Here is a 12,491-nt window from a genome sequence, read left to right as displayed (position 1 = left end):
AAACTATTAATACTGCTCACCTTTGGGGAAAGCCCTGATATAATGGAACAGAAATGAGGGTAGAGAATTGAGAGGGGGAAAGGGCATTTTTCACTCAATAGCCTTCCTACATAATTAAACTTACTAATAACATATTAAAAAAAGGTGTTTTTTTTTTTTTTAAAGTATATTTGGGTTAGAGCAAGAATGTAATGATATGCCCCAAATTTGTGTTTTTTTGCTTTTTAGAGCTGTACCTGAGTCATAAAGAATTTCCCATGCTAGAGGTCGAATTGGAACTACAGCTGCTGGCCTACACCACAGCCACAGCAATGTGGGATCCTTAACCCACTGAATGAAGCCAGGGACCAAACCCAAGTCCTCATGGATGCTAGTCGGATTTGTTTCCACTGCTCTACAATGGGAACTCCTTCCAAAAAATGTTAAGGAGAGCAAATATGTCAGAAATAGTTTCTAGTTACGGTGAACACTTCTTTAGATTGTTCAAAATCACACATTCAAAGCAATAGGAACATTAAACCAAAGTTTTTTCTTAAAACTTACAATATGAAGACTTAGCTTTCTTGCCAGCTCTTCATCACTTTTCAGCTGTTCTTCCATCTCCCTTTGCCTATTTTCTGCCTGTCGTTTTTCCTCTTCTTCCTCCTCTGCCAATAACCTCTGTATATATTCTTCACTGGCTTTGTTTTCTTCTTCCTCATTGGCTCGTCGCTCTGCCTCTACCTTAAAAATGATTAATAACTGACAATCCTTCTCTGAACTTTTTAGTACACATGCAAATTTTTTTTGTGTGTACAATTTTATTTTTTTCTATTATAGGTGATGTACAATGTTCTGTCAACTTCTGCTATACAGCAAAGTGGCCCAGTCATACACACACACACACATATACACACATGTACACATACATACACACATTCTTTTTCTCACATTATTTTCCATCATGTTCCATCACAAGTGACTAGATATAGTTCCCTGTGCAATACAGCAGGATCTCATTGCTTATCCACCCCAAATGCAATAGTTTGCATCTACTAACCCCAGACTCCCAGTCCATCCCCCTCTCCTTTGGCAACCACAAGTCTGTTCTCCAAGTCCATGAATTTATTTCTGTTCTGTAGATAGGTTCGTTTGTGCCATATATTAGATTCCAGATATAAGTGATATCATATGGTATTTGTCCTTCTCTGACTTACTTCACTTAGTATGAGAGTCTCTAGTTTCATCTACATCGTATGCAATATTTCTTAATAAAAATAGTAAATGTATAAAAAATACAGTAGAGAATTTTTCCAAAAAAGAGTACCTACCTTGCTTATCTCCTCTTCATATTCTCTTCTTAATTCCCCAGGTTTACTTAATAGGCGGACTGGTTGATGGTCATCAACTGTTTAAGATCAAGAAAGAAAATATTATAGGCAACAAAGAATTCTATGGCTAGCTGCTTTGATTTTCCATTAAACCTGTATTAATACAAAATGCAAAATTAAAATAAATGTATAATTATTAACAGCTATTGCAATATCATTTTAGGAAATTTCTTTTGAAAGAAAGGCCAGAGGTCTTCTGGTTCAAAATGGCATATGAATACATACACTTAGCTCTTGCCCAAGAGGTCATTAAAATAACAGTAAAAGGGGGTTAGAGGGAGGGGGAATTGGGGAGCTATCGTGTAATGGGCACAATTTCAATTGCAAAAGATAAAAAAGTTCTGGAGACGGTTGCACACCAGTATGATGTACTTAATGCCACTTAACTGTATATTTAAAAATGGTAAACTTTGTTATGTAAATTTTACCACAATACACAAAATGATAAAAAGTAAATCACTTTATACGTACTTACAATAAAAACTAGCTAAAATAATTTAGAAAAAGAACAATGAGGGAGCTCTCACTGTGGCTCAGTGGGTTAAGAATCTGACTAGTATCCATGAGGATCTAGGTTTGATCCCTAGCGTTGCTCAGTGGGTTAAGGATCTGGCATTGCCATGAGCTGTGGTGTAGGTCTCAGACAAAGCTCAGATCTGGCATTGCTGTGGCTGTGGCCTATGCCGGCAGCTACAGCTCCAACTTAACCCCTAGACTGGGAACTTCCTTATGCTGCAGTTGTGGTCCTAAAAAGCAAAAAAAGGAAAAGAAAACAACGAAAAAGGATTTACTATACTAGATTTCAAAACACATAATTAAATAGAATTAAATTAAGAAAGGATGGTACTGACATAGCTATCGAGAAACAGTTAAAAGAGTTCCCTGGTGGCCTAATGGTTAAGGCTTTAGCTTTGTCACTGCTGTGGCTTGAGTTTGATTCCTGGCCCAGGAACTTCCACACGCCGCAGGCACAGCCAAAAAAAAAAAAAAAAAAAATTTTTTTTTTTAATTGAAAAGCACATTAAAAAAAAAAAGAAACAGTTGAAAACATAGATACACTGGGAGTGCAGTGGAAATGAATCCAACTAGGAACCATGAGGTTGCGGGTTCAATTCTTGGCCTCGCTCAGTGGGTTAAATATCTGGTGTTGCTGTGGGCTGTGGTGTAGGTCGCAGACGTATTTCGGATCTGATCTTGCTGTGGCTGTGGCATAGGCCGAGGCTACAGCTGATTCGACCCCGAGCCTGGGAATCTCCATATGCTGCGGGTGTGGCCCAAAAAAGCAAACAAACAAACATACATACACTACTATATGTAAAATAGATAACCAACAAGAATCTACTGTATAAGCATAGGGGACTATACTCAATATTTTGTAATAAATTATATGAGAAAAGAATCAGAAAAAAATATGTATACTTATAATTTAATCACTTTGCTGTAGCTCTGAAACTAACACAACAATGTAAATCAACTATACTTAAAAAAAATTATTATAAAAAAAGTTAAAAAAAAAATGAAAACTCCAAAACGGCTCTGAAAAACAAGCATTTCATTAGGGCAACAGTATGCAATGAGGATATATCATTTCTCAAGCAGCGTGGTTCTGTCAACTCCCAGCAGAAAAAAAAGTAAGATGTCTATCTTGTACAACACTCAGATTCCAGGTGAATTAAAAAAAAATTTAGGAGTTCCCATAGTGGCGAGTGGTGCAGTGGTTAACGAATCTGACTAGGAACCAAGAGGTTGCAGGTTTGATCCCTGGCCTTGCTCAGTGGGTTAAGGATTCTGCATTGCCCTGAGTGGTGGTGTAGGTTGCAGGTGTGGCTCGGATCCCATGTTGCTGTGGCTCTGGCAAAGGCCAGAGGCTACAGCTACGATTCGACCCCTAGCCTAGGAACCTCCATATGCCGTGGGAACGGCCCTGGAAAAGGCCAAAAAAAAGGCAAATAAATAAATACTAATGGAAACTATAACTGAAGAAAATATAAGCAATAAATTCAAAATCTTAAGATAGGGTAGATTTTCTAAAAAACAAAAACAAAAAACAAAAAACAGAAATCCCCAAACAAAACTTGTATATAAGGATAAACATCACACAGTTAAAATAAACAGAAAGAAGTTATTAGCAAATATATAAATCAATAGAGAATTAATATCCAGAATATAACAAGAACTTCTACACATTGAGATAAACACTACAACAATGGGCAAAGGAAAGGAACATGCAATTTACAGAAGATGCTTAATTACTCTACAGCAAGCAGAGAATGGTAATTTTTTTTAAATTTTTAATGTAACTACTGAGATTTTTAAAGTTTACTGATTTGTGCACAGATAAATCTAAACTAAGGTTAGTAACTTTTTCAAAGACACAACAAATTTAAATTGCCTTAATATGCTTCCAGTATCTACATGCAGCAAGTATTTGCTATTTGTGAACTATTTCTTTCCCTTTTTTTGCTTTTTAGGGCTGCACTCCAGGAATATGGAAGTTCCCAGGCTAGGGATCAAACTGGAATTGCAGCTGCTGGCCTACGCCATAGCCCACAGCACCACAGCGTGTCTGAGACCTACACCACAGCTCACGGCAACGCTAGATCCTTAACCCACTGAGTGGGGCCAGGGATCGAACCTGTATCCTCATGGATACTAGTCGGGTTCACTGCCACTGAGCCACAACAGGAACTCCAAATTTTCCTCTTTTATGAAGATACCAGTCATAATGGGTTAGGGCCCATCCATTAATGGCCTTAACTTGATCACCTCTGTAAAGGCCTCATTTCCAAATAAGCTCACATTCAGAAGTACGGAATTCAAGCTATCTTTTTGTTATGTTACATGTAACAATATGTAATGTAACCTCAGTGAAAAATTACAAATCACTACTGAGAGAAATATGGAGAGATACAATATTTTCATGGGTAGAGGGCTCTGTATGTTATTTTGTCAATTCTCCCCGATTTGATCTTTAGCATCAATGCAACCACAATTAAACTCCCACAAGGCTTTCAGTAGAAACTGACAGATTGATTAAAAAATTTACATGGAATTAGAAAGGACTTAGAATACTCAAAGTAAACATGAAACAGTTGGAGAATTACCACTGTGTGCCTTTGAGGTTTACTATTACCGGCCTAGGCTCTTGGAGTATTCAATCAATAGAAATTGATTAAGAGGCCAGACACAAGGGAGTGAGAACAAGTTAACAGGTACCCTTGTTTGCTCCCTGAGGGGTAGGTTAGGTAAGTGATCTGCTCACTACATTGGTGGTGCTGTAGTGCAAGGATCATGCATAATACCCTCCTTTTGCTCCTCAAAAGTAGCAGTTGGGGGAGGGGGTTGGTGGGAGTCAATCTACAGGCCTCTGAAGAATAGGACTGTTTCCTGACCAAAATAAATGGGAAAATAGTGGTTTGAAAAGAAAAACAAACAAAAAAAAGTGGCCGTTGGGTTTTGGCCTTTTTGTATTGTATCGCTCACAATTTGCCCCAAGTGTACACGCATGTAATTATTTTTAGTCCCTTATTGATTTTTTTGGCATTTGTTGCTGGAGGCGAAGTTTGTCCAGGTGCAAGTACTACAATAAAGAGTCCCAGGTTCCAGTCTATCTCAGTACCATAAAGCTACGGTAATTAAGACACTGTGATTTAACATTAAAATCAACAAATCAATCAATGGAATAGAAGAGATCCACACAAGGAAAACCTTCACAAGAGATATAGGAATAACTGATATTCATAAGGAAAAAATTAACCTCAACCTCTATCTCACACTATTCAAAACTTAATTTGAAATGGACAATAGGCCTAAATATAAGGTTTAAGCTATAAAGCTTTTAGGAAAAAAAAAGGGAGTATTTTCATATTCCTATACAGAGTCTTCTTAGATAGGACACAAAGTAACAGCCATAAAAAGAAAACTTTATGAATTAGACTTCAAGAAAATTAAAAACTACAGCTCATCAAAAGAGTTTTATAAATGAATATGCAAATCACAGAAAATACTCACAAAACATATCTGGCAAAGTACTGATATATAACAAACACATACACAGAACTCCTGGAGTTCCCACTGGGGCTCAGCAGGTTAAGGATCCAGCATTGCTGCAAGCTGTGGCATAGGATGGAGTTGCAGCTCCAATTTGACCCCTGGCCCAGGAACCTCTGTCACACGTGAGGCAATTAAAACAAACAAACAAACAAACAAAAAGCCCAAAGAACTCCTGCAACTCAATGATATGAAGAGAAGAAAAAGGGAAAAAGATTCAAGCAGGCACTTCCATGGAAGATATACAAATGGTCGGCCAATGAAAAACAAAAGACTCAACATCATTAGTTACCTGAGAAATACAAATTAAAACTACAAGGAGATAGTACTACCACAAATCCATCAGAACAATTAAAATGAAATAGATAGGTAATAGCAAATGTTGGTAAAAATGTTCTAAGTTAACTGAAGGATCCCCTCCAAATTTGCATCAAAACCCTAATTCAATGTCATAGTATCTGGAGGTGGGGCCTTTGGGAGGTCATGAGGTGTAGAGACCTCAACAATGGCATTAGCACCCTTATAACAGACCAGAGAGCTAGTTAGCTCTTCGTTATGTGAGAACATAATAAGCGGGCCCACACTAGGAACCCAATCGGCCCCCACCTTGGTCTTAGACGTCCCAGCTCGGGAACTGAGAAATAAATTTCTACTGTTTAAGCAACCCAACCTATATACTTTGTTACAACTAACACAAATGTGCAGAAACCGGAAAGTGTGTACATTGTTGCTGGAATTAGAAAATAATACAACCACTTTGGAAAATGATCTGGTAGTTTATTTCTTTGTCTTTTTAGCACTGCACCTGCAGCATATGGAAGTTCCCGGGCTAGGGGTGGAATCAAAGCTGCAGCTGCTGGCCTACAAAACAGCCACAGCACCACCAGACCCAAGCCATATCTGTGAACTTCACTGAAGCTCACAGCAATGACAGATCCTTAACCCAATGAGAGAGGCCAGAGATCAAACCTGCAGCCTCATGGATACTAGTCTGGTTCTTAACCCGTTAAGCCATAACAGGAACTCCCTGTAGCTTATTTTACAATCAAATGTATACCTACTCTATAACTGAGCAATTCCACCCATAAGTATTTGCTCAAGGGGAAAAAAAAAGAATACATGACCACGAAAATAAACTTGTATAAGAATCTTCACAGCGGAGTTCCCATCATGGCTTAGTGGTAATGAACCCAACTAGTATCCATGAGGACTTGGGTTCAATCCCTGGCCTTGCTCAGTGGGTTAAAAATCCCACATTGCTGTGGCTGAGGTGTAGGCTGGCAGCTACAGCTCTGATTCGACCCCTAGCCTGGGAACTTCCATATGCCACAGGTGCAGCTGTAAAAAGACAAAAAAAAAAAAAAAAAAAAAAGTCTTCACAGCAACTTTATTCATAATAGCCAAAAGCTGGGACCACGAACTGGAGAACAACCAACAAAATACAGAATGATACTTAAAAAGAAATAAACTACTATGAAAATAAATTATATAAACTATAACATAAACTACTATAAAATAAACTATAACCACAACAGGGATGAGTGCGGAACATTATACTAAGTAAAAGAAACTTGCATCAAAGATTTTTGCATGGTGGAGTTCCCATTGTGGTGAAGCAAAAACAAACCCAACTAGCATCCATGAGGATGCGGGTTTGATCCCTCGCCCTGCTCAGTGGGTCAAAGATCCGGCACTGTCGTGAACTGTGGTGTAGGTTACAGAAGTAGCTCGGATCTGGTGTTGCTGTGGCTGTGGCGTAGGCCAGCAGCTGTAGCTCTGATTCGACCCCTAGCCTGGGAACTTCATATGCCAAAGGCACAGCCCTAAAAAAGGAAAAAAAAAAAAAAAAAGATTTGCATATTTTAGGAATTCTCTTGTGATACAGAGGGTTAAGGATCCTGCCTTGTCACTGCAGTGGCTTGGATCACAGCTGTGATGCAGGTTCAGTCTCTGGCCTGGGAAATTCCACATGCCACAGGTGCAGCCAAAAAAAAAAAAAAAAGATTTGTACATTTCAACTATATGTAAATTCTACATTGGAAGAAAAAAGCTATAAGCTAAACTTTTTTTTTTTTTGGTCTTTTTAACACAGCCACAGCAACACCAGATTCAAGCCGCATCCTCAACCTACAGCACAGCTGACAGCAACAGCAGATCCTTAACCCACTGAGCTAGGACAGGAATTGAACCTGCATCTTCATGGCTTCATTTCCACTGAGCCATGATGGGAACTCCAGCTATAAGCTCATCATGATCTCTAACTATATGTATCTTTAAGGGGAAATGGAAAAAAGATTGATGGGTGGATAGATGAAAAGACATACGACAACAAACACAGTTAACTGTCGCATCTGATTATGGGTATGTGAGATTTCACCATAAAATCCTTTCAACTTTTCTATATATTAAAACCTTTTCATAATAAAATGCTGAAAAAAGTATTCTACCAAAGTTTCTTTAAAAAAGAAAGAAAGAAAAGGAAAAACCAAGTGTTGGCAAGGATGTGATGCAACTACAACTCTCATACACTACTGGTAGGAACATCAATTGGTAAAACCATTTTGATGCAGCTTGACAGTATCTCCTGAGGCTTACTGTACCTGTAACACCCACCAAGGGATGGTCTTAGGCTCTACTAAACATTCAAACCCAGAAAAGGACCATAAGGCCACATTTGGCATCAATCTAACAGCATGAAAGCAAGAAAGCCAGGTAACCCTTGCTCCACAGAAGCCAAAATCTTTTGTAGCAGCAATACAGGCACAGGTTCCCCACAAGGAATGTTCCCAGTTACCACAGTCACTACACTCAACAGAAGCACAAAGCACAGTATCCCAATCAGTACTATCATTCCTCCCAATTGAGGGGCAATTTTCTTTTTCTTTTTTTTTGGTCTTTTTAAGGCCATGCCTGCGGCTTATGGAGATTCCCAGGCTAGGGGTCGAATTGGAGCTGTAGCTGCTGGCCTACGCCACAGCCACAGCCACGCCAGATCCAAGCCACATCTGTGACCTACACCACGGCTCACAGCAATGCAGGATCCTTAACCAGGTGAGCAAGGCCAGGGATCGAACCTGCATCCTTATGGATGCTTGTCAGATTCTTTTCTGCTGAGCCACGTCGGGCCACGATGGGAACTCCAGTGGGGCAATTTTCAATCAGGATAATATTTACCAGAAGCAATGCTACTTAGTAACCTCATTGATAGTCTTACCCTCATTAGGTTTGGGAAGGAACAAAGCTAGAGATTTAATCAAAGGACATATTCTCATTAGCACAGAAAAGGACTTAACTTTATCTACATTCTATGACCCACAAATTCCACTCTATATCCAACAGAAATGTAGACATATGTTCACCAAAATACAAGTATAAAAATGTTCACAATGGCACTCTTCATAACAGCCAAACAGAACACAGAATTTTTCACTATTTAATATCAATACAACACAGTAATCAGTATGTGCTGGTTACATAGACATGTTCACTTTGAAAATTCACTGTTATGATGTGCACATTTTTACATGTATGTTATACTTCAATAAAATCTACATGAAAAGCAAAGTGAAGAGGATCAACTTCCAGAACGGCAGAGTAAGGAGAGCTCACACACCTGTTTTTTCAACAATACAGGCATAACGGGAGAAAGTATTAAAAACTGGTTGAATTAAAGGCCCTTGGAAGCTGTCCTATGAGCATAGAGCAAAAGAAGAAATACTTCCCTCCCACCCCAAAACTACTAAAGCTCAGTAAGAAAAGTAAAAATTTGCAGCACTTCAGCCACAACCTGCTCTCCCCCTACCAAACTCAACAAGAGGCAAGCTCCACTCCAAGTGGGTGTGGCCAAGACAAGGCTCCTAGTCTCCCCAGCTCCCAGAGAGCATCCCTCCAGGAGGGCAGAATATCAGCACTTCTTAAGGCTTCCAGCTCAGTCCTTGTTGCAGAGCTGAGTGGAGCTGACCATGGGCTCCTTCCTCCATTCCCTTCCCACTCAGGCACAGCAAGAAGAAACTGGGACCCCACTGCCCTCATTACAGCCCACTCATAGGGCAAAAAAAGTTCTAGGAGAGTCAAGGAGACCAGAACTAGCATGCCTATGCACTGACCTGTTCCAACAAAGAGAAATAAGCTGTAGTCTCTGCTTCCAGCTAGAGAGCAGTGGCTCAGATGTTTTGCCCAGGGAAAAAAGGCAGGCAGTAAGAACTGAGAGCTCCAAAGATTTCCCTCAAAGACACTGACTTCACATTGAACAGAATATGGATTAGCCCAAGTCTAAAGGCACTCGTGAAAACAATGGCAATTTTAATGGTAAACACTAGCCAGGCAGTTCCTCAAAAAGCTAAACATAGAATTACCATATGATCCAGCAATTCCACTCCTAGATATGTACACAAAAGAAATGAAAACACATTCAAACACTTGCACATGAATATTCATATCAGTACTATTGAAATAGCCAAAAGGTGGAAACTACCCAAATGTCCAACAATGGAAGAAGGAACAAAATACAATATATCCATAGAGTAGAATATTATTCAGCCATAAAAAGGTATGGAGTACTGATAAAGATAGAACGTGGTAGACTTCCCGTTGCAGCTCAGTGGGTTAACAACCCGACTAGAATCTATGAGGATTCAGGTTCGATCCTTAGCCTCACTCAGTGGGTTAAAGGAGCTGATGTTGTCACAAGCTGTGGAGTAGGTTGCAGATGCAGTTTGGATCCAGCATTGCTCCGGCTGTGGCTGTGGCACAGGCAGGCAGCTGCAGCTCTGATTCAACCCATAGCTTGGGAACTTCCATATACCACAGGTTTGGCCCTTTAAAAAAAAGAAAAGGAAAAGAAAAGAAAAGAGAAAGAAAGAAAGAAAGAAAGAGAAGGCTGCATGAAACATTATGCTAAGTGAAAGAAAACAGACACAACAGATCATTCGCTGTATGAATACACTTACATAAATTATCTAGAACAAGCAAATTCACAGAGATTAGAAACTCCGAAAAGCAGGAGTGGGATGGAGTAAGGAGAATGGGATGCTTAATGGTTAAAGAAGTTGTCTGGTGTGATGAAAGTTTTGGGAACAGTGGTGACAGTTTCCAAACACTGTGAAAGTAATTAATGACACTGAATTGTACACTTAAAAATAGTTAAAATGGCAAATTTTATTTACCATAATAAAAAGAATTCCCAAAAGAAGCAAGTACACCAGAGCATTCACATCACATTCAAGCCTGGAGAAGAAACACTGTAGGGCTTAATGACCACATAAGTGGTCAAGCTGCTAAAGTCTGGGGGCAAAATGAAGAGTTGTTAAGTCCACACTGTGGAGGGCTTTGAATAAAAATGACTGAACTAGAGGAAACTGGCCACAGAAAGCTATTTTAGGCTTGTTGAAAGCTTAAGAACTAAATGAATAGAGATGTATAGGCAAGAAAGTTAGAGAAAAGTAACTGAAAATAAAAAAAATCCAGCAGTTTCCTTACTTCTGCTGTTGCCATACTGACTGTTGCTCATCTGTGACTATTTATATAACTTTTGACACGACTTAAGACCCTAGTAGGTAATTCTTTTGTTTCCTTTTTTTTTTTTGGTTTTCTTTTCATTTTTAACCCAACAAACACCGACCAAACTAAGCCTATGCCTTTTAACAATGAACCAAATCTTGCCATTGTGACCTTAACCAACATTTTAGGGCCCATTAAACTCAAAGATGTGAAAAATTTGGACAAATACTAACCCAGATTTTCTTTTTTTATCCTTAAAAAAAAAAAAAACTAGTGATGATTCGCTTTTTAAAAGATTTTGGTTTTTAGACAATGAACAAGCTGGATTTTTACTCACCAATTTCCTCTGATTCTTGCCCAGAGGCTCTAAGCTTGCATTCTTTTGGATAGTGTTTCTGAATTATCTTCCACAGTTCCATGTTGACAAGAGAATTTGTTCGGGTGCGGTGTCGAGTCCACGAAGAGACTCGGCGGCGACAGAAGGGGCAGCACAAATTTGCTTTTTCGACAGTCGACTGGAAGCATGGTTTACACAGCGTGTGGTTACAAGGGAGTGTCACAGGCTCAAATAGAATTTCCACACAGATCTGGCACTGGCATTCCGACAAAGAAGGGATGGCGTCCTTGGGTACAGCCATTTTAATATGCTAAAAAGGCATATTCAACATCAACACCTGAAAGAGAAAGAATCCTCATCTACAGCCCAAGTTCGGAGAAAGCAAATTAAGTTTTGTGTTTAAATTTTATGCCCAGTAGCCTACCAGAATTCAGAGACTGGGAACATCAAATGTCTTAAAGCAAAAAAGTGTTCTGAGGGTCAGGTAAACAGTACGACCGTGGAAGGCAGTGTGTTTGTCCATGTTAAGACAAAAGTCCGAAATGAAAACAAATGAACCTTGACTGCTCCCAGCATTAACAGCCGTTGCGGCAGGGCGGATGCTGGGCTCTCTGGCCCCCGCAGGAGGCACGCGCCAAGTTCCCCTCCTTTCTCTTACCAGGTGAGGATGCTCCCGTAGCTCCCTTAGCTCCCGGAAGCCAAGCCGCAGACCGCAAAGGCGCGCAGCTACGCAGCCACCGCTAGAGGAAGAACGCTTCTTCCGCCAGGACGAGGAGCTCCGCAGAAGTAGGACTTCCGTTTTACCATTGTCGGGGGCCGCGCGCGAGCCCTTCCGGGCGCTCTGAGCCCGCCCCTCCCTCTCTTCCATCTACCCAAAAGCCTAACCTTGGCGCCGTGCTGTAGCAACCCGACAAGGGCTAGTGACGTCACGACTGCCCGCCAAAACAGCCCCTCCCACCTAGAGAACCAACCTAAGGTAGAGAGGGCTAACATTAGGGCGGGACTTCCGAGTCTGCGCGCGCTGCCCGACCCGAGCCCCCGCGCCCCGCCCCCCCGGAGCTGGTCTTCCCGGTGTGTTGCAGTCCTTGCTTCGCAGACCCTACGTCGTCACATTGAGTGCACTTTAGTTTTTCCCTCTTGATTTCTGCTCCCAGAGGCTGCGGAAATCAGGGTATGTCGCAAAGTTGGTCTCTTGTCAGAAAAAGTGAAACTTAAAGGCAAATTAAAAGCCGATG

General features: G+C 40.4%; 1 protein-coding gene across 2 annotated transcripts in view; it reads right to left on the bottom strand.

Moving 5' to 3' along the window:
* Nucleotides 1-12,188, bottom strand: part of RNF168 (ring finger protein 168) — a 29,766-nt gene extending 17,578 nt beyond the window's left edge. The window contains exons 1-4 of one of the 2 annotated variants that reach the window (XM_047789688.1): nucleotides 11,915-12,188; nucleotides 11,257-11,593; nucleotides 1,311-1,387; nucleotides 544-723 (exon numbers count right to left, since the gene is read on the bottom strand). In XM_047789688.1, the coding sequence (XP_047645644.1) occupies nucleotides 544-723; nucleotides 1,311-1,387; nucleotides 11,257-11,557 (558 nt within the window). In that variant the 5' untranslated portion in view covers nucleotides 11,558-11,593; nucleotides 11,915-12,188. The remainder of the gene's footprint in view (nucleotides 1-543; nucleotides 724-1,310; nucleotides 1,388-11,256; nucleotides 11,594-11,914) is intronic. The other variant, XM_047789697.1, reaches the window with a different exon arrangement.
* Between the last annotated feature and the right edge of the window lie 303 nt (nucleotides 12,189-12,491).

Source organism: Phacochoerus africanus, chromosome 1, assembly GCF_016906955.1.
Source record: "Phacochoerus africanus isolate WHEZ1 chromosome 1, ROS_Pafr_v1, whole genome shotgun sequence".
Lineage (NCBI taxonomy): Eukaryota > Metazoa > Chordata > Mammalia > Artiodactyla > Suidae > Phacochoerus > Phacochoerus africanus.
Note: the sequence above shows the minus strand (reverse complement) of the source record. Positions and strands in the feature narration are given on the sequence as shown.